This window comes from Haliotis asinina, chromosome 9 (assembly GCF_037392515.1).
Source record: "Haliotis asinina isolate JCU_RB_2024 chromosome 9, JCU_Hal_asi_v2, whole genome shotgun sequence".
Lineage (NCBI taxonomy): Eukaryota > Metazoa > Mollusca > Gastropoda > Lepetellida > Haliotidae > Haliotis > Haliotis asinina.
Genome location: NC_090288.1, coordinates 18,831,264 through 18,853,393, shown reverse-complemented (window position 1 = coordinate 18,853,393; position 22,130 = coordinate 18,831,264). Strand labels below are relative to the sequence as shown.

The following is a 22,130-nucleotide window of genomic DNA, read 5'->3' as shown; positions in this document are numbered from 1 at the left end:
ATTAATAATATGTTAACTGGCACTGTCACACTGCCCTCAAAAATAAAGTGTTAAACGCCCACAAAGCGTTCTAAAACACCTTTCCAGTTTTGTCAAATAATAAGATCAACAGGAAAGAAAGAAGTTATGGAACTATAACGCTCAAGTATCAATGGCGAATCAGATCAGATCGGCAAGATGTCATGTTTTTCTCACACCTCAAATACACCCTAACATTTTGTTTTAGATTATGGAACTATCACTATTACTTGCAAACACATTTCACCTGACAGTATATTCTCGTCATATGAATTGAAGGTGTCTGTGACAGATGTTTTTGAGGAAGTAACTAGGAATACTCAAACAACGGCCTATAGCATTTCAATGGCGAAATGTCATATTTTTCAAACACCTCAATTACAACCTAACAAATTTTAAGTCATGAAACTGTCACTATTACTTGGAAATACCTTTCAACTAAAAGTATGTTCTGCTTCTAAAAATTAAACGAATTGGTGAAAGACGTTTTTATCGGCACAATTTAGTCTATCTTCGCGGTGAATCGAGAATAGAAGCCATTGAGCTATAACATACCGACTTGAAACTTTCCTACAAATCTTCTGTCCTAATACTGACACTAATACCAATTATTTTACTTAAACTGAAGTGACAAAATAGTTAACCTATCTTCTACATGTTGGATTTCAGTTGTTACAACACTCAGCGAACTTAATCAGCTGTTGAAAATAGACTGGGCTCAATCTTAAATACTACGCTGCCACCATATTGGCTACACTGGTTACGTAACGACCCGAGACATAAGTTCAGCGGCTTTTCGAGGAGTTTCTTCTCCCCCTCTATATAGGCTCCCTGTCCTAATCTACTTTGGAAATATTCTTTACTACATTTGGTACGTTGGGAAGCCAGACATCTAAGGTGAAAATATCAAGTTGTTACACTGAAATACTTAGTTACTGCTGTCACTAATGCGTAAGTACAATCTTGTTAATTAAATTGTGTACCTTAACCGCTTCGTTTAATTTCAATTATGGAAAAGCCAACGGAGACCCTTAGCTCTACAAGTAATCACAATTATGTTGCTAAGAAACCAGTATATCCTCTTAGCGACAAGGTTGTTAGGACGAATCACAACTCTCAAAAGCATCCAATGAAAGGACTGGTTATAAATATACACTGCCATACTGACCAATGAAAACCAACGTTGGATAATAAATACACACACATGTGGCCTTCTATGAGGAAGTGTCGGCGTTCCGCTTTGAGTTACACGATCAAGACTAATTTCTCCTGAGCAGTCATTTTTCATGTTAAATACTAGTAGTGAAAATGAGCAAATCGTCGTTGCACCCAACATTCCGGGAGAAAAATGTGTACTTCCTCGACTGTATATTTTGTGGTACTAATGTTTGTCGTCGGGGAATGAAAGCTGTCCTGCTTGCAGATACTAAAACACAAATGTACTCAACCGACATTCCAGAAAAGGAGTAAGTACACCAGCCTAAATTCCACATACAGGCTGGCATTGTGTAACAGTTGATGGAACAACGTTGTCGATTAACCATGAGCGAAAAGTCTGGAGCCGAAATTCGTGTTAAGCATCTTTGTATCTCTCTCTCTCTGTTTTCCTTCCTCGGTACTCTCCTAATATATGGGGTTTTTTTTGTATTAACTGTAGTTCATTTGAATAAACTCGTATTCCAGCCAAGGCCTACATCGAGTTGTCGAGCACACCTTGGTATAGTGCGAAGTCGTCTAGTTATATGCTGGACTAGTACAGTATGGTTCAAAATTATTGAGAATAGCTAAAGCATTTCATATTATTAAACGAGAACAAATCAGATAAAATTGAATGTATTGTGAAAGTGAACTGACCTTTTCATGTTGTGTAGGTAACAATTTAATATTTTATCAAGTCTCCTTGAGCTTCACGGCACAGTCTAAGACGGGTAGGCATACTTCCTATCAGAGAGGTTAGTGTTTCGTGAGTTATGCTGTCACAGTATCGGACCACTTCTCTCTTCATGTCTTCAATTTCTGTCAACCCCTTTTGATTCACACATTCCTTCATCATCCCCCAAATGTTCTCAGTGGGATTAAGTCAGGACTATATGCAGGAAATGGTAATGCAGTCACATTTTTCTCCTGAAACCACTGCTTGGCATGTTTTGCGATGTGTTTAGGATCATTATCTTGCTGCAAAATCCAGTCATTTCCATAAAACACATGTGCACTTGGAAGGAGAAAATTATCTAATATGTTAGTGTAGCGTTGACTTGTCAGATTTCCCTCAAACACACACAGCGGGGTCGTTCCTAATAAGGATATCCCTCCCCATACATGAAACTTTGGGCTGTATTTAGGTCGTTGATACATCGGTGCTGATGCAGACTTTGTCCATATTTTCACATTATTGGGATATACCCATATTGAGCTTTCATCTGTAAAAATCACATTTTCCCAGTCAAAGTTTTCATGTGCCAAACACCACTCAGTACGCCTGTCTTTATGTTCTTGTTTCATGAGAGGAGAAGGAATTCCAGTCTTTTTCTCCCATCCAAGATCAATCAAATTTCTTCTAACTGTAGATTTTGATACAACTGTTGATCCCCTTTCTATCATTTCATACCTGATGTTGGAGATGCTTGCCCTTTGCTTTTTAGACGCTAAAATTCCCAGCCGGACGCGATCTGAGAAGTCCAATTTTCTGGGTCTCCCTGCTCCTTTCTGGTGCCCCAAATCCTTTCCCTCTTTAAAATTCTTCCTAATCCTATACACAGTAGAAAGAGGAGTTCCTGTTCTCTCTGCCAATGTATTTACATCATCAATTCCTTGATTACACAACTCAAAAATCAACCTTCTTTTATCTTCAGCAGACATTGTTGACAGTGCTGAGGAAAATGACGTCTGCTACAAATTCAGGGGAGGTAACTCTAATTGTACTATACTCAGTAGGCCAAGATGAGTTACCTCCCTTATACCATTACTTAGTTTTACGTATCAGTGAATCAGTTGAGGTGTTAGGATAGCTCAAAGTAAGAAGAAAAATTCTCAATAATTATGAACCAGACTATATGAACTCCAGATTGATGATGGGTTTCTCAAGGTTTAAGAACGTCGTTGTGCAGCTCTAACCATATTGTTGAAATCCTTTTATGAAAGTGGTACCTCCTGTGCTATATTTGCTTAAATCTGACGATGATGCAGGGCCATGTCTTGACAGTATATAGCATGTCCAGGCCATTTCTAAAAATGACTAAAATTGGTATTTCTTTCTGTGTTATATTATTTATATATGCCCAGAAAAGCAAAACACTTTACTTTTTGGAAATACGTTCAGTGAAACCAAAAATACAGATATTTCTTTACATCAACCGACCACGCCCACTTTTTTCATTCTGATCCAATTTTTTGAGAAAACATATCCAAGATCAATATCTTTTGAATTAAGGTGAAACATGATAAAACATAAAAAGCACAAATATGATATATGTTCATTCATTTTATTTCAGCTTTCAAATTGCCCAGAAATATGGGCAATAATTTTGTAAGAGACAACATATGAGGAATTAATGCTACACAATCTTAACAAATTTGTGATTATAGATCTAATATCCAATAATTTTTTTGCAGTATTCATAACATCAAGACATATTTGTCACCTAAGCTTTATGGGGAACGAACGGAGATGCGGAAACTATCCTTCACCTGACATTATTATGATGAAAATGATTTTTTTATGAAACAAAAGGTATTCCAAAAACAAGCAAAATGTCAAAATAGATTTGTTCTCCAATGGCCTGTTCCCCAAAACAAATTTTAATAGATCTTTAAATATTGCTCAGGCAATCAATCAGCAAGTGGTTAAATTGCTGCCAAATACCTCTAAACATATTTCTGAGATAGTAGAAAATTTCAAATATATAAGAAAAAAATATACCGACCTGAAATCAGTGTGACTGCTGATGGCATCTGTTCCAAACTATCAGTGACAGGGACCAGTCATTTGTTTAACTCTCATTAGTGCGTAAAACAAGGGCCCCTCCCCCATGAAATAACAAACCAACTTTTAGAGTGTTCAGGCAAGAGTTTCTTCCCTTAGAAATCAGTTGGACTGGACATGCTACTTTATGTAGGATGGCATCACAGTGATCTGCTAACAACGAATTGCTTATTTTTTAATTATGTGGTTTGTTATTGTCTGTTTACAAATAATAATGATATGTGTACATATGCTTTTAAAATGAAACTCTTTTGGACATTGTACTTCAAATGCAAACTGGACATAAAGCCCAACTCAACTCGACACTCTGCTCATATGCTTTGTAAAGCTCTTTTAACACCAGTCAAGAGAATGTTTGAGAATGCATTTTAAGTTCCCAAATGTTAATAATGTTTGGCAATCATTTATGTACAGATTACATTATGATATGTATCGAATGTGAGAAGGGTTATGGTGTCACAACTGTCAACAAGCCAGAAGGGTATTTTTTTTTCAGTGATGGTTTGGAGTCAGTTTGGCTTCTTTAAAAAGTTTCATTCCATTAATGAACTGTGCTCCTGAAATCTGAGGAACCACCCTTTGTAAAATCATTGAATGTAAGCGAATTCTCTTTCATAAGTATTTCTCAGTGGTACTGTGTGAATTTAGTGGATTCTGCTACTTCTGAAGATTAAAAGCTTTGACTTTGGGTCATTTAGCATGTGTAGGTATCTGCTCATCTTTTTTGTACAGCATTTATTTTTGTGAGAGAAAACAGACTGGTCTTCTGTTGTTTCCCTTGTCTGTCACAAACGAGTGTGCACAGTAATATGATTATCGGTAATATTGATGGCATGCAGATCAGCTATTCAAATGTTTTGATCTATTTTTAGTGCTGTGGATCTTGTTGAAGGAGAAATATTAACCAATCACTGTGCCTGTAAAATCAACCACCTTGCATGCATTGCTTGGTAAGTATCCAGTTGTGAGGTGCTTACATGACAAACTGGAAAAATAACAAAGTAACTACCATGTTGAAATTTTTTACATGAAAACTGCTTTATTTTCATGAAGAGTTCATGAGTGCCTGTTTCATTGTCAGCTCTTAAAACAGACTGTCGTAGTCATTGCAATGTTAAATCATGACTTGTGTATGTGTATCAAAAAGAAGCTCCTGTCTTGCTCATGATTTAGGAAATGAAGTTCGTTCTACCCCAATGTGTTTTGTAATAAAGTATGGTTTAGCCCTGAACTACTATAATTGAAGCACAGGGACAGTAGTCCAAGTGCATTGATGTTAAAATAGTTCAGGGCAAAACTATACTTTAATACAAAACACATGGGGGTAGAGCGAACTTTACATTTTTCAAAGATGCCAAATGTAATACATGTACTTCAGTGAAAGATAAAAAGCACTGACAGTACGTTATCAGATGATAATGTGCACTTGTTGCATTACGTGAGAATGTGCTGGCATCACTGCGCCATTCTAGAGGTCAGCAACACCGTCATTTTTTTTCTGCCTTAGATTAATCAAAATTATCCTTAGAAAGGATTAAATCGGCATCTTAGGAAAGATATAGAGTTTGCTCTACTGCTGTGTGTTTATGATATGTGTAGTTTTGCCCTGAACTATGATAATTACAACACAAGGATGGCAGTCCAGCATCTTCTCAACATCTTCAGTTCAGTATGCAACGGGTGTGATGGAGTATAAAGATAATGTATTCAGAATCTTCAGCTCACTCTCTCTCTCTCTCTTTTCTTTCCAGTGGTAATGAAATTGGCTACACAGTGTCACGCCCATGCAGGAAGTGTTTGATGTCCTGCAACAATGGTCACTTTTGGATGTACTTCAGCTCATGTGTCCATGCATCACAAAGAGTTAACAAAGCAGGTGAGAACAAAAGGACCATTTACCTGCTTGTCCTGTCTCAAACACTAATAAACATAATAAATGTATTTTTAATGGCCATTTTGTAAGATATACTAGTATTGAAAAAAGCTTGACTATCAGATCAAAACACACACAAACTAAGTACATACTAATGAGTTAGTTGCCAAGTGGGTTCATTCAATTGGGTGGTTGCTATTAAAATTGTCTGCAACTTTGTGAAAACATTTAAAGGTATGCGAGTCAAAGTGAACTGAGGACATCGCACCCATCTTGGAAATAATGACTGGTCAGGGTGTGACGAAATCACCAACATTTGTGCTGATTTATCAATAAAGGATTTGTTGGTGAGGCTTGGTGACTTGCTTCACTGCAATCTATCATATACACATCATGGAAGTTGCTCCCTATGTCAACCACTGGTTTGTCTTGTCTAGATATCTATGAGTTTCTGTGATACAGATCACATGCTGTCAAAGTAAAGTATCAAACTTACTTTTATTTTCATCAGATTTCTGAAATATTTTATCAATTTTCAATTAAGGACTTTGTATCTTAACTTTAAAAAAACTACCCAAAACATCCTTGATGGCTTGCATTCATTTTGTATCAAGACAAAACTAGTTCATCTCATCATACATTGTTGGCTGTTGCTGGAGCAATTGTTCCTGTTCATGTTTCCTGTTTGAGTGATATCAGGAGGATCATAGAGAATGACTTGCTGCGACTGTTGATCTATATACATTTATTCTGTATTAACCAAGATATGCTTCTACTTGCAGGTGAAGAGTTACTTCTGTGGGGTGATCTACCCTGTGCTGAAGACGACTTCAGTGGTATATTTGATACTGAATGTTTTCGATGAATTCAAACTGATGGACAAACAACCAGCAATGTGTTTTTAACTGCCATATCTCAAAGGGCTGTCAGTTTATCTTCCATCAATCAAGGATTGTCATATGGTGACCCATCAGTTTGACAGCATATTTCCCAGAATTCAGTATTATACTACGAGTCCTTTTGGCAGTTTTCTGGAGAACAGACTCCAGTTTTGACATGGTGGCAAAAGTGGTTGCATTGCATTCATAGAGAAAGTCTGGATGCGGACTGTGTGTCCAAACAGCATGTGACTTCATGTTTTATGACTTATTCTTCAGTGGAGTTGATTTTTTAAATGACTGTTACCTCCAGTGACTTATGTTGTTATTAATATGACCATGTGATGTTGATAGTTGGTATTCATATGTTGTTGTGCACAAGTTCGATAGATACAGTATATGCAGGCTCATGCCAGTTATGTTGAGCCACTTTACATTTTTTCCATAAAGTTACATGTTATTTCAGAGTAGCATAAATAATTTTCAGGAATTTAATTTTCATTAGATCCATTTCAAATTTGGCACATTTGTAAGGAATCATCTTATCTGCAATCACATGATTTCTGTTTAATTTTACCTTGCTTATTTATCAATTGGCAACAAGTTAAATCAACATATGTACTGTGCCGAGAACCCCTTTAACATGGTAGTCTGTGGGATTGTGCATTAAGGGACCAGACCTAAGTTGATAAATGTTATGTCATTAGTTAAATAGTGGACAGAAGATTGAACTGAAATTATTTGCTCAGAGCAGAGATGATTTCACATTTGCCTATCAAATTTGACAAAGATCCATCCTAAACTCACTTCATGAAAATTATTTATGCTACACTGAAATAACATGTAAGTCTATGGAAAAGATATTGAGATACCCAGTATTACTGGTACAGGTCTGTACATGGTCATTGATGTATTGTGCCGACTCTGACTAAAGATCAGTCTCAGTAAACTTAGTCTCAGTGTTATTCGTTACACTCCACTGCCGAGTCTAACAAACCCTAGTAGAAGACCGTGTCAGGTAACCATTTAGTGACCTATGACCGTCCAATCAAACATGAGACGGTTAAATTGATTCAGCCAATCAGACAACAGCTACTCCTATGCTATCGGAGAGACTTACAAAATATTCAGGTTACTGACACAGATCTCTCCACAAACCAAACTCTGCTTATAACTCAGTTAACTGACCTGCAGTATATACGCTTTGGGGTTTCTGTTGACATGGTTACCATTAGCTAATATTTACACAAGATGACAGCCATGAATATTGCTAAAATCACCATTTTCAGTGACTATTGTCATAGTTGTAACGTGTGCCATGTGCATCACCCGGACACAAGCGTACGCTAAAAAGCATTTGGAATTGTTTGTGTACGAACCTTTTTGAGATAAAAAGTTCAAAAGGTTTGTGTGACTATCCTCATTCGTGATTTGGTAAGCTGTGTTCTGACTGGTCAGTCGCAAAGTTTCCTGACGCGACCTCCCATAAGGTTTTGTTAGACTCAGTAATGGAGTGTAATGAAAGGTACTGGGGCCAAGTTTACTTGGACTGACTTACAAAGTTATATACTCCAGGTGAGGCCAAGGAAACTGTATTGAAGTCTGGTCATCCTGTATTTGCTGTATGTGTATGTTGTTATGAAGATTCCCTGTACATAATACGAGCCACATGTCAGTACACATTAGTGTGATTGTGTCAAACTTTATTGGAATTATTTTTTTTTTATATTTACATTGTTATCACAACATGGTAAACGAAATAAAATTATAAACAAGCAAGTTGTTTTCATTCTTTCTCTACCAATGATAACATTTCAAGTTTACAATGACAATCATTGGTTGTTTTACAGTTGAGTCAGTAGAGGTGCATGCAATATGGGAAATGGTGAAAATGGCACAAGCTTGCGTTGTCCTTTAGATTTTGTCAGTGCTGCAAGTATTGGTGTGATGAGGAGAGGTTCCAGAAGTTATACTGCATTTTATCTTAGTGGCCAGTAGTTTATGATGACTGCATTACCCTTTACAACTGATTGGACCTGATCTGCTATCAGAATCATTCTGATATAGTTCCTAGTGATACCTCAAGGAATGTGATGTCCATGTAGAATTTAACAGCAGGTAGCCTCACAGTTACAAGTAGACTTTGTGACCTTGTGATTTCGATAAGAGGCCAGATGTCATCCAAACACACCCAACTACGATATGACCAAGATTGTCAAGCAGCTTTCTGCTAGAGTCAAGTAAAAATACCATGCTTAATATCTAAATCATTGGCAAAAATAAATATTTATAATCAGATTAATTCTGTTCAAGACTTTGAAATGTTCCTGTTTAGACTATATTCTCATAAGAAATATATTCAATTTTGAGAAGGCTGTTATTTCTTTCATTTTCATATCACACATCAGTCTAGTTTAGCTGAATGTGGAATGAATGTTCAACATTGTTCTTCATTTTGGGTATTTTCTTTGAGGTACATGGTTATGAATGAAAGGCTTCATAAATTTACACATAAAATTACACAATAAATTTCACAATGGACAGCTTTTGTGTTTGTACTTAAAAGGACAATAGTCTAGGTAGGCCCCATCACAATCCAAGGATGGTACCTCTGGCATCATAATGGCCAAACACGTCAACATTTATATTAAGCTTTCTATTGATAATGTGAGCAAATAAGAGTAAAATTAATACACTGATATCAACTAATTGTGTCCATGTCCCTTTTAAAGAAAGACTTTGTTCAAGAGGAACTATCTCCATGTAAGCAAGTGTAGTTTAATCCCATTTCTTAGCTATATATCTTAGAAATATCATGGCAGGGGAAACCATGAATGGGCGATACACCTAGTACCCATGTGGGAAATTGAACCCACATGTCTTCAGCATGATGAGCAAATGCTTTAACCATAAGGCTACCCTACCATCCTCATCTATGTAAGTAAAGTTAAGACTAACAATCATCCTAGGGTACTTGGACTGCCAAGCCTAACAACCAGTAAGTCCACTTTGAAGTGTATTCGGTATTTTGGAAAAGCTGAAGTGATACACCTCAAACTTTGAATCATATTCAGTGAATTTGGGAATTGTAACAAGAAAACATCAGCTCCTGGCATACTTAATGGATTCAACTCTGCACAGAAATCAACAGACAAAAACAATGGTATATGTTAAACAAAATCATTAATCAAACTTTGGTAAATGCTAACAAAACCTCAAACATCATGAACAGTAATACAAAAGTAACACAGAGAATGTGAATATTTACAACACTGGCACATGTCTCTCGAGTAAACTGGGTTTTGGCTTTGTCAAAAATATACATTGGGAACAACTTCATGATAATATCAGCTGATCAGGATAACATCTTCATTATCCATGTTGCAACATCAGTGCCTCGTAGCAGCAGTCCAAAACTCTGGTCAAACAGTTGCTCCAGGTTCTTGATGTTTGATCGGTTCACATCAAATGGAATCTGCAAATGACAACAATATTATTGTATTACTGTATTCAGTGTTCAATGCGGTAATAATAATCTATTTATAGAGCACCTGATATCCAACATAGAGATGCTCAGTGGTGCTGTGACAATATTGGGGAAGGAAATAGTTCATAAGCTTTAACAGAAAGGCAGCAGTGGACAGATGAGTCTTTAGCAGAGATTCAACAGTTTCTTTTGATGACATGTTCCTGATTTCCTTTGGAGGAGTTCAACAGTTCAGGGCTGGCAAAGAAGGCTCGGAAAGGTTTGATTAGACATTAGTCTTGCTGATTTACAGGAAATATTACCCCTGAGTATTCAGCCAGATAGTATGTGTCTCACCTCGGTGACTGCATCCTGTTCTGGGGAAGATGCCAGTAGGAGAGTACAGTCATCCAGGCACTGTCTCAGGAGTCCCTTGATAGACACAAAAATATATCAGATATACATATATACATACTAAAACATTTGGACAGTGGAAAGGACTGTTCTGTGATAACTTGAATAAGATGATTATCTCCATGCTCAAAGAATACTACACATACTCCCACTTGCCCTGAACCACAATGAAACAAGGACATGTCTTGGTAGCCAGATACCAATGATTAACAAGCTATAAGTCACAAGCTAGTGTTTCTTTGCCCGAAAGTTATAATTTATACCAGAAATCATGCTGATAGTGATGTGAAATAAGTTTCATGCATACATTTCATTTTCAAAATACTGTATAATACCATCTGAGGATTTTATTATATATTTTCATACAAAAACCTATACAGTTAAATTAGAATTTTTAAACTTATCCTATATCACATTATGCAGCTCTCCTCTTCCTCCACGACCATGTGTGGAAACGTGCTATGACATAAGTTGAATTAAATCTTCCTGGCCTCTGACCACACAACCTCTGCCCCTACCCTGACATTGGCATGGTCATGCTGCATAATCAGAAGATCACGTGACGATCTGTGCCTGTCATTCTCTTCCTTGTCACAACACTGTGTGGATGTGTGTATGCTGTCTCCCACTTCTCACTATATTTCATCATGGAAAAAGTCTTCCTTTATTATATCATGGAATGGACACAAGATGAGTGAGTGGCTGACAGGGATCATTGGAGGCTTCTCAGGGTCCTTCATCATCTCTATATTTGAAGCAAGATTGCCCTACCAGCTCACAGTTCATCACCATCAAAGTACCAGAGGTTCTGTATCTCTCTTTCTGGAGTGGCATTCAACATACCTTCAGTGACTTTTAAGCACAAGCTTATCTACGGTGATCACTCCAATCCAGTGATTATATCAACCACTTCCTGTTGGTCAGTGTTTCTGCTCATGTATCATTCTTATTCGGTGTCTGCTCTAGTGCACTTCTCATTCTTGTAGATCTTCAAACTCGCTGAACCAGATCCAGCACCACTTCGAACTAATGGTTCAGCTCAAACTAGATCAGCTGCATGGATCTCCGCTCACACTCAATCTTCACGTTTGGCATATTTACATCGGTCCCTAACAACTAAGGGCTATCAAACTTGTTGCTACTGCCATAAGTACAGTGCATCGCAGTGCCACTAAGTCACTTTATGACGACAAGTGGAAGAACTTTGAAGTGTATTGCAGGATGAAAGCCACAACATCTCCAACTATGGCATCAATGCAGATGGATGCCCACCCAACCTGCCCCACATCACAAATTACTGAAAGCTCCATGACAAGAATGACAGGCGCAGATTGTCATGAGATCATCTGACAGACAGGTGTCGATGTCTGGGTGGGGGCCAGAGGTCGGGTGGTCAGAGGCCAGTAAGATTTGATTCAGCTTAGCGGAAGAGGAGAGCTGCATAACATGAGATAGGATAAGCATATAAATATACAATTGATGTTTAAAATTTTCCAAATTTTGCAATGATCTATTCTAAAATTATCATTGGTAAATGTTGTAGTATACATGCAAAACCTAAACAAATTTGCTTTAATCATCTAATGAAACTACGCCTCCAGATGTTAAGCTGTCATAACTCCAGGATTCCCCTGGGATTCCAGACTAACCTCCAGCTGTTCATCTCGCTGTGGTTTCGGGGAGAGAGCCTTGATCCTCTGTGTTTTCTTGGGTTTGACTGGTGTTGGGGTAGCTGGGGTAACATCCTTATCCTTCTTGGTCTTCTCCTTCTCTGTCAGAGATATCTCGCCTCTCTGGGTCAGCACTGCCAACCTACAGGAGTCACAGAGCAAACGTGTAATGGTTTTGTTTGTAAGAAGTACCACATAACAGCAAACCATAAATCACAAGTCATCAACAGATCCATGTGCTTTCAAACTGTATCCTCATCTCCCTTGCGAGGAGGAAACAAGCCTGACTGGTGAATAACATTTGCACTCATATTACCATCTGACTGTAATTTGTACCTTATCAATGCTGGATGACCAGAGGCAAAATTGCCAAAAGTTCACATGCCCATAGACCTAGACACAGTAAGGAGTGAACACCCATGTGGCATGGATATCCACCTATCCACTATCTGTCCATTCCTACATTATGATATCAATCAGTGGATAACAGATTATCCAGTTTGCATAGTTTTGACATATACATGCATATAGAATCCAAATCCTGTCAACATGGAATAATATGTACCTGTCATGTAGATCAAGGAGCTGAGGCTGTGACACCCACAGGAATCCTGGTGCCACGCCTGGACTCCCTGAACTCCCCTTCCTTGAGAGAGCATATAGCAGAATAATCCTCCTGTCCAGCGAACCCATCTCTGTATGTGCTGGGTCACTTTCATCAAGGGTGGGTTGATGCCACTGTAGAACCAGTTCATTGTCTCCGGGATTCACAATGGCTTCATCAGCAAGTTTGTGAGGATTTGACTGTGTTCCTGGGGGAAGAGGTCGAGGATCAAGGTCAAGGCTGCTGTTGTAAATGTTCTCCATCTCAACACTGCTGCCCAGACTGAGGTTGGAAGTGTACGTCTTCATGGTGATGTTGAGATCAGTGTTGGCAGAAGTGACTGGCAGCAGGAGTGGGGAAGGAGGATAAATGGCACAGCAGTTACTGGCATACACCGGCAGATGAGATGTCAGGTAACCATGCATGTGACGTAATCGACAGGACCACAAACCAGAAAGCAACATGGACCGAACAACATCATGGTTCATCGTTGTGTCAAACTGAGCATGGCTGATAAATCCAAGGTCAAAATCTGGTCCAAGGTCCCCTCCATTTACATTTACTGAGTCTGTCTGTGAGCTTGTTGCACAGATTGTAGCAGTACTACACAGGCGCTGAAGGACAGTCTGATAACCTGTGAATATAGTTCAAAACAAATTCAGACATCAATATGTTGGTACAAATATAGTGGTTGAACATGTGAACATCTCACTTATGATCACTGAAACGGGACTGTTTATTGGTTGTATCAATGTAAGGTGTGGAGGTAGCTATAAGTACTGTTTGATGTATACATGAAACTACAGTTACAGCACAAGAAAACAGTGTCCTGACTATTCACTGACATTAGGCACATTACAATATTTCTTCAACGGTGGGTACTACTTGCATCAATTTTTCAACCCAGACCAGACAAATATATCTTTTATAAGCATGTTAAGGCTACTTCATGTAATTTTTTTGTTGCTTCTGAGAAAACTTGTTGAACTTCTGCCACAGAGCACAAATTAAACAAGGAAACCCCTTGCTGTTTTTTTCCAGAAATTTCAAAACATGGATGACATCAATTTAGCATGTGTTTATTAAACAGGCAAAGGTTATATATATATCTATATACTTATATATCCTATCTCACATTATGCATCTCTCTTGCTCTTTTCGACCATGTGTGGAAACATGCTGTCAGCTAAGTTGAATCAAATCTTCCTGGCCTCTGACGAGATGACCTCTGCCCCCGCCATAGACACCTGTCAATCATCTTGCTCATGTAGCTGATCATGTGATGACTTGTACTTGTCATTCTCGTCGTGGAGCTACCCGTGATCTGTGAAGTGGGGCAGGTTGGGTGGGCATCCATCACGTGAGATAGGATAAGTATCTAAATATACAATTTATAGTTAAAATTTCCAAATTTGTAAACTTATCCTATCTCACCTTGTGCATTATCCCAGTTGGCAGGAGGGCCGCAGATTACCCTCTGACACACTCCACACACGAGGGTGCATTCCACAAGGAGGCCAGGAGAAGCACCAACTCCTGATATGCTACTCCATACTATGTTGCTTCAATAAACCCCTTGGCTTACATGGCACAAAAACTCTAGGGAGTGGGTGCTCCCGAATTAATGTGGTTTTCAGCCGCAACTTTTGCTGGAGAAAAAGGACGCAGTTTGGCAAGTAGGTCTCGCCACCCCACATCCCGGCTTCGGTACTACCCCCTACAGACACCCGCCCGCAGGGCTGTGAAAGAAGGAGTAGCCTAGTTGCTCAACTAGTTTAATGTTCAGTACCAATCTCCTCAACTTACCAAAGGTGAGAAAGGACCTAGGAGCGGAACGCTTAAAACCGTTAGGTAATCAGAAATTCAATGCTTCACTGACGTATCATCTGCTGAGTCGTACACAGCTTGAAAGGCACACCTGGAAGAAGGGCCATGGGTGGAAATGCGTATGCGTTGAGACCGTCCCATGGAATTGTGAGAGCGTCTTGTTTCCGAGCCAACAGGTCCAGGATCGGAGACCCGAACAGGTGCAGCTGATGGTTGAATCTGGTGGTGAATAGGTCTACTGTTGGCTTCATCAATGGAAGACAAACAGTCCTGAACACCTCTGGACGCAACTTCCACTCTGTTGGGGATGGACGCTTTGGACGTGACAGAGAGTCTGCTATGGCATTCTTGACCCCTGGAATATGATTGGCCCGAACCAATATTTTGAGTGAGTCCACCAAGTCGAAGAATTGTTGTGTCCACCTTAGAAGTTGAGGCAACCCTGTTGATCCCATCTGATTGATGTGCCACAGGACCACTTTGTTGTCCGATTGAACCGTAAGGGATGTCCCCTGTAGTTGTTCCTGCCAATGACTGATGGCCAAGATTACTGCCCTGAGCTCTAATACATTGACGTCTCTAATACACTGACAGGTGTAGTCTGCAAAACACCACTGCTCTGCTGCTTGCTGATCGAGAAGGTGAGCTCCCGACATATCCACGTACAGCTGGTGAGATGGAACAAACGGCTCTAAACAAACTCTACCGCAAATATTCAACTCTTGCATCCACCACAATAGATGAGAGTGAAGCTCCATGGGCAGCATGATCAGTGCAGACAGAACAACCCTGCTGATATGTGGAGCTAGAAACACTTGCAATGGCCTGAGTTGAAGCTGACATCTGAGGGTTAAAGTCTGAGCTGACGACAGCACACCCAATAGTTCTTGCCACTGGTAGAGCATCTTTGGTTGAGCTAACGCAAGGAGAATTAAGCGTTGCATCTAGCTGAACCGCTCCCTCAGAACAAACATTTTATTGACCTCTGTGTTGAACACTGAAGGCATCGAGTAGGAATCAGTTCTGATTTCTGCCGATTCACTAACCAGCCTAACTGGTGAAGTAGCTGCATCCATGTGACGCAGGAGAAGATCAGAATCAGAATGGGCCTAAATGCAGCCGTCGATGTACACTTTTCGAAGACTATCCCCTTCTGATGCTGAAAGTTGGTGATTGGCTTCATGACCCGTGTGAACAGTCACGGGGCTGAAGAAATTCCAAACGGGAGCACCCGCCACTGATAGTGGGTGCCCTCGATAACAAACTGAAGAAACTTGCGATGAGCTGGGAAGATCGGGATGTGCAGATATGCATCCTGCAGGTCGAGACTGACCATGTAATCCCCCGGCTTGATGATTGTTCTTGAAAGAGCTACTGACACCATCCAGAAGTGAGGTAGAGCCTGGAGATACTTCTTGTTGAATACCTACATGTTGAAAATTAGCCTCAACTTGTCCGAATCCTACTTTGGGACTAGAAAAATTGGTGAATAAATTCCCGGATTGACTGGAGCCGGTCCCAGGGACTCTAAGCTTCTGGAGTAACGTATCTATTGTGGTTTGCAAGACATCCAGTTGATGAACTGGATTAGTTCTGTGTTCTGATAACTGGGTTAAGGAAGGATTCCCCACAACCGGGAGTTGAAAACCTTTGGACAGAGAGGTTAACACATACCGGTCTTCCAGAATGGTTCAATTTGGTGCATAAATTCAAAGTCTTCCGCCTACTAGTGAAGACTAGATAGGCACGACTGGGGCACCCAGTTGTGCTCGGATGTCATGCAGTCACTGTTTATCCAACTTCCTGTTGGAGGACTGCTGGGAAATGCCTGATGGCCTCGATACTGACGATTGGCAGGTGGAGAAACGATCAGAGAATGCTAGACTGAACCGGGGAGCGCTAAAACCATCATTTATCTTCCTCAGGTTAGCAAACGCTGTGTCAAGTGATGCTGCTCACTGCGTAAAACATGGCCTTAGGGGAAAAGGAATAGAACCAAAATCCCCCGTCTTCATAGGGAACGTTGATCACATGTCTGCCAGCGAAATGCTTCACAGTAGTTGCAAATTGTCAGCAATCCACCTCAGTAAAGATGGTGTGTCTACCGCATCGATGCTGACATCTGAACTCACCAAGCCCTGAGATGAAGGAGACGGGGTGACAGACCGACAAACACCTACCAAGTTGTGAATCGGTAAAGAAGAGGGTAATGTAACAGAAGCATCAGGTGCTTGCTCCCGCATCGCCGCAGCTACGTGCACCACAAATGCATCAAAATCCCTGGGTTGCGATGTTACCATCTCTGGTACCGGTGCCCAGGAGACCAGCAAAGTAGGTCTTGATAAAGGTGTCGATGTAAACTGCAGAGCGCTATGTAACAAACCAGTCACCCCTGAGTAACCCATAGAGCAATGGTGCCCTGACAGCTGCAGTCAATACATGTGGAGTAGCCATCGACACAAGAGACACACTCTTAACCACCGCACTGCCGACTGTATGTGCACTCAAACCGACATGGGAAATAACCACTCTGTGATCAAACACCGAACCGAAGTCACCCTGAGTAAGCGCCACATCGAACCCACACTGCTGTCGAGAGGGCAGCGCTTCACAATACAGCGCCGCACTGGAGCGATATGGTTGAGGAAGCACTGAACCGAGACTGCCCTGTTGTTGTAGAAGCGCCATTTTAGAGTGAATCACCGAATCGACCATAAGTGGTTGAATGAGCGCCACATCCAAACGAAGCTGTTTCTGAGAGCGCATCACTTCAGAGTGAACTGAAGCATTTGCGTGGAGTGGATGGGAAAATGCCAAATCGATTGCACCCCTACCACTTAAGCGTATCGCCGAAATGGACTCAATCAGCTGATCTGCAACCACATCATGGCCTTCAGTGGTAGAGAGAATCGCACTTGATAGTTCGTTGAGTCAATGGATCACAATAGAATCCAGACGCAATGAAGGTTCTGGTTGTGATAATACCACCATACGTGAATTACTAGGACAAAACATTCACCTCAATTCTCACTCAGGTATGAGTCCAAGGCCTCATCTGCTCATTTCAAAGATGACTAATTTGTGTCTTCTTTCCTCAACTTTTTAGGAGCAGATTGTCCATTTTCTGTTCACCAACAATCTCTATCAGACTACAGTCTACTAGCTACCTGCCGATACAGAGCAAACTCCTCGTCGTCTAACCCTTCGCAATATGTACATCTGTTAGACCTGTCACAAATGCCTATGCAATCCACAAATAAGTTGTGAGGGTCTGCCGCTGAGAAGTTCCTATTACATTGACTGCAACGTTTACACTTCTAAGATACTTTCTCTTAGATACACCCATGTTTATTCACAATTCCAACTTATATCTTCACAGGGGCAACATGCATCCACACTGTGGTGCGACAAGAAAGAGAATAAGTACATGGTCGAAGTGAGGAAGAGATATGGAAAACGTGAGATAGGATAAGTTTAAAAATTAAAATGTTAAACTGTTTCTAAGTCATGCTTGAGAAATAAATTACACATATATTTGAGTCTTAGATCCAATTTTTAGCTGAGGAAATCGAAAATTGTTAGAAATACCAAACATTAAAAGTCCTGTATGTACAGGTATGCAAAGTTCAATGCTTAAAATTTAAAATGTTTTCCAAGTACCATATGTTACCACAGATGAACCGATCTCACAGATAAACCAACCCCTTAAAATCAGTGTCAAAATGGTATGTTTTATACACAAACCTAACCCTGCAATGGGTTGCTAATCATTGACAACTCAGACCACAAGACAACTGGCAGTTACTGTCTTGGATGTAAAACGTAAGCATGTTTGGTGGGAATAGTATTCAATTAAGATTTTACTGACTCATAATGTGTGAACCTGTGTTTGTTATATTTTTAATATCATAACAATTACTGTAGGTATCAACAAGATAGATTACTCATAATGTTAAAAAATTTTATATTAACTGCACATGTCACACCGATATTTTCAAACTTCAGCCTCCCACTTTATGCCAAGGGATGATATATACATTATGAAATTTGAGTGATGACAAAGGAATAAGTATTTGATTAAAAAGTTACTAGGAATGGCAATTTGCCCATGCAAAATGCACCATTATTGAAAAGGTTTATAGTAATTATATGAAAATGACGGGACAATCCTACCTAGGAAGTGTATCCAGCTGAGATCCTTGGCACCAGTTCTAGCTTTGTTCACCTGGTCGTCATACGTGTCAACCTGCTTCACCTCCTGGGCATCCATAAGGGAAGATAACTCTTCTTCTATCTCACCTGGAACAAAGAAGTCCTTGACAATAATCCTCACAAATTACTTCAAATGTCACAGAACAATGACATTAACTATGACTATACATTTTTAAAAAAGGAAGAAACTCACTCTTGAAGATTTTCTTTTTCTCTCCCAGTACATAGCCGCTCATGAGATCAAGTGCCGCAAACTCTGGCACATTCTTCACTTCCTTGTCTCCCAGCTTCTGGGAGGTGACACTGTTATCTCCTATCAACATTGTACGGGCTCGCTGGGCTGCTGCAGTTGCTGCTGCACACCGGATGGCAAGCCAGGCGGCACGCTTCTCTCTCTCATGTTCTGGTATACTAGGATCATCCTCTTTGTTTCGGGATTTGCTACGCTCCTTCTTGCTCTGCTCAGTAAAGACAATACCCACATTGTATCTAATCTTGCAGGTGAACAGACTCTCAAAATGCCTGCTGATATAACATAATATACATATTATGGCCTCTATATTTCACTCTGTACAACCAAAAGAAACCACATGACAATCACAAAGAGGGTGTCAGCATGTGCTGTTTCCATGTGTTCTTGCATGTTTCAGTAATCCACAAATGTGTTCATCTAGATCGAGCTCTCATTTACAAGACTAATGTTTTCTGTGACATGCTTCACTCAATCATATGACTGGAAAATTTCATAATTAAAGTATTTAATGTATCAAGATTGTATTCTACTTCATTTGTCAGATATATTTCCTCTAACATTGTTATTTTCAGTGAAATACATATATTGTGAGAGACAGGCAGTGCTGTTTTCACTGTTCTCCTGTATAGAGCAAACAGCTACTCTAAGTGAAAATAAGAAAATCTACAAATACAAGCCTCAGTATAATAGAAAACCAATGGAAAATTTTAGTCAGCAATATTATTATTGCTTCTTTCCTGTCAACCAAACATGCATACCTTCAACTTCTTCTTCTGAACCTGGGAGTGGGATGACACTAGCTTTCCTTCATCACCACTGTCCCCTACTGCTAGTTCAAGGAATGACCCCTCCCTGGCCAATACCACACCACTACTGCACATGTAGATGAGGGCAATCTCCAGGTAGCTCTGTCGGATCAGCCTGAAACACACAGGAGCTATGTACTGCATGTACAGCTGGTTGTGCTGCATGTACCCTTGTTTCTCTTCATGCAATTGAAGGAGTGAAAGACATTGAGCGTTCTGACGGAACTGGGGGTCTTTGTTACTGAGAAAACATTTTAGTGTGTCCCTTAACAATTCTTTCGTCTGAATGGTGGATTCAAAAGGAAATGCGTAACACGGTTCTGGTATCTTCACATCCTACTGTCATAAAAACACAAACACCCACTCCCACCTATTTAACCATGCACACACATCTATCCATATACACTCACTTGTAAGCTCTCACAAACACTCACTTGCATGCTCTCACAAACACTCATTTGCATGCTTTCACAAACACTCATTTGCATGCTCTCACAAACACTCACTTGCATGCTCTCACACACAAACAGCAACTTGTAAGCTCTCACACACATACACCCACTTGTAAGCTCTCGCACACAAACACCCACTTGCATGCTCTCACAAACACCCATTTGTAAGCTCTTGCACACAAACACCCACTTGTAATCTCTCACACACAAACACCCACTCGCAAGCTCTCGCACACAAACACCCACTTACAAGTTCTCGCACACAAACACCCACTTGTAAGCTCTCACACACAAACACCCACTTGTAAGCTCTCACACACAAACACCCACTTGCATGCTCTCACAAACACCCACATGCTTGTTCTCACACACAAACACCCACTTGCATGCTCACACGCACAAACTTCCTCTTGCACGCTCTCGCACACAAACACTCACTTGCATGCTCTCACACACAAACTGCCACTTGCATGCTCTCACACATACACACCCACTTGCATGCTTTCACACACAAACACTCACTTGCATGCTCTCACACACAAACACTCACTTGCATGCTCTCACACACAAACACCCACTTCCATGCTCTCACACACACACACACACACACACACACACACACACACACACACACACACACACACACACACACACACACACACACACACACACACACTTGCATGCTCTCAAATATTTGTAACTATATAACAATAGCTGCGTTATATCCAAGTTGGGAACATACCCAAGATCATGATCTGTTGCAAAGGATGTCTTGATAGCTTCGATGAGGGTGTTGGCAGCAGCTCTGGGGTGAAACTTGCCCAATTGAGCCAACATCTTCTGTACTTTGCCTGCAGACGAAAGGTTTGTTCATCCTCTATCATCATGTATATATCCTTATGTTGAGGAAAATATTGGAAACTATCAATGTCAACCTTTCTCAACATGTACAGAGTGTTTTTTTAAGTTGTTATAAATCCTGTTTATTTGTGGTAAGAATCACAATGCAACAAAAACCAATATTTTGTTTTCTACAACTTTTAATTCAATCATGATTATACAAATTAGATTCAATCTTTAATTCAACAGAATGGAAATTGCAGTTATAGTTCAGTTCCTACCAATATCCCTGAGACACTCTTTACTAGATTGCTAAGCCATGAGTCAACCTGTTTCAGTTTGATTCCTTTCGTTCATATTCCCTCCTCCCCATTCTCTTATCATGGTTATGGTATTTCACATGAAGTCTACACATCAGGGTAAAAGAGTGTTAAATGTAGTAACTCTTTGACAGGACTGTTATTTTGACAGACCGATGGAATCAACAACAATGGGGTTTGCTCTTATTACATAAATGACACATTCAGGACATGTCACAGAGTGCCTCTGTCCAACAACTATATTACACTTAAAACTAGTTTACTGTTCCAGTTGAGTTTTAATTCTCACCCATGTTAAAGAGAATTTCTGCTTCCAGGTGTGCCTCTCGCATGACACTGACTTGTGAGATCTCAAAAGCTGTGGACAGCACACCAAGAGCATCTGCCCACAGTTGATGATGCTCTACATCTACAACACTAAAACACAAAAACACTGAATCAGCATTCTGTCTACAGTCTCCCACATCCAAAGAAACATAACATTGTTTATATCAAATATTATACCAAACTTTACA

The 22,130-nt window shown here is 40.0% G+C and overlaps 2 protein-coding genes across 2 annotated transcripts in view; one reads left to right on the top strand and one right to left on the bottom strand.

Moving 5' to 3' along the window:
• The first annotated feature begins 1,183 nt into the window (after positions 1–1,183).
• Positions 1,184–8,531, top strand: LOC137295783 (protein FAM72A-like). The gene is made up of 4 exons (XM_067827324.1): positions 1,184–1,484; positions 4,873–4,950; positions 5,752–5,876; positions 6,656–8,531. The coding sequence occupies exons 1-4, from the start codon at positions 1,327–1,329 to the stop codon at positions 6,736–6,738; spliced, it is 444 nt and encodes a 147-aa protein (XP_067683425.1). The 5' UTR covers positions 1,184–1,326; the 3' UTR covers positions 6,739–8,531.
• LOC137295782 (cilia- and flagella-associated protein 54-like) overlaps positions 8,438–22,130 on the bottom strand; it is a 79,689-nt gene continuing 65,996 nt past the window's right edge. The window contains exons 57-65 of the mRNA XM_067827323.1: positions 21,905–22,032; positions 21,198–21,306; positions 19,956–20,118; positions 19,138–19,402; positions 18,906–19,031; positions 12,867–13,539; positions 12,281–12,443; positions 10,575–10,649; positions 8,438–10,226 (exon numbers count right to left, since the gene is read on the bottom strand). Of these exons, the coding sequence (XP_067683424.1) occupies positions 10,107–10,226; positions 10,575–10,649; positions 12,281–12,443; positions 12,867–13,539; positions 18,906–19,031; positions 19,138–19,402; positions 19,956–20,118; positions 21,198–21,306; positions 21,905–22,032 (1,822 nt within the window). The 3' untranslated portion in view covers positions 8,438–10,106. The remainder of the gene's footprint in view (positions 10,227–10,574; positions 10,650–12,280; positions 12,444–12,866; positions 13,540–18,905; positions 19,032–19,137; positions 19,403–19,955; positions 20,119–21,197; positions 21,307–21,904; positions 22,033–22,130) is intronic.

What these genes read in the sequence shown, in the direction of transcription:
- LOC137295783 (XM_067827324.1), top strand. Translation starts at nt 1,327, where the DNA reads ATGAGCAAATCGTCGTTGCACCCAACATTCCGGGAGAAAAATGTGTAC. An exon ending in ACCGACATTCCAGAAAAGGA is followed by an intron (nt 1,485 to 4,872) that starts GTAAGTACACCA and finishes ATCTATTTTTAG; the next exon opens with TGCTGTGGATCTTGTTGAAG. An exon ending in CACCTTGCATGCATTGCTTG is followed by an intron (nt 4,951 to 5,751) that starts GTAAGTATCCAG and finishes TTTTCTTTCCAG; the next exon opens with TGGTAATGAAATTGGCTACA.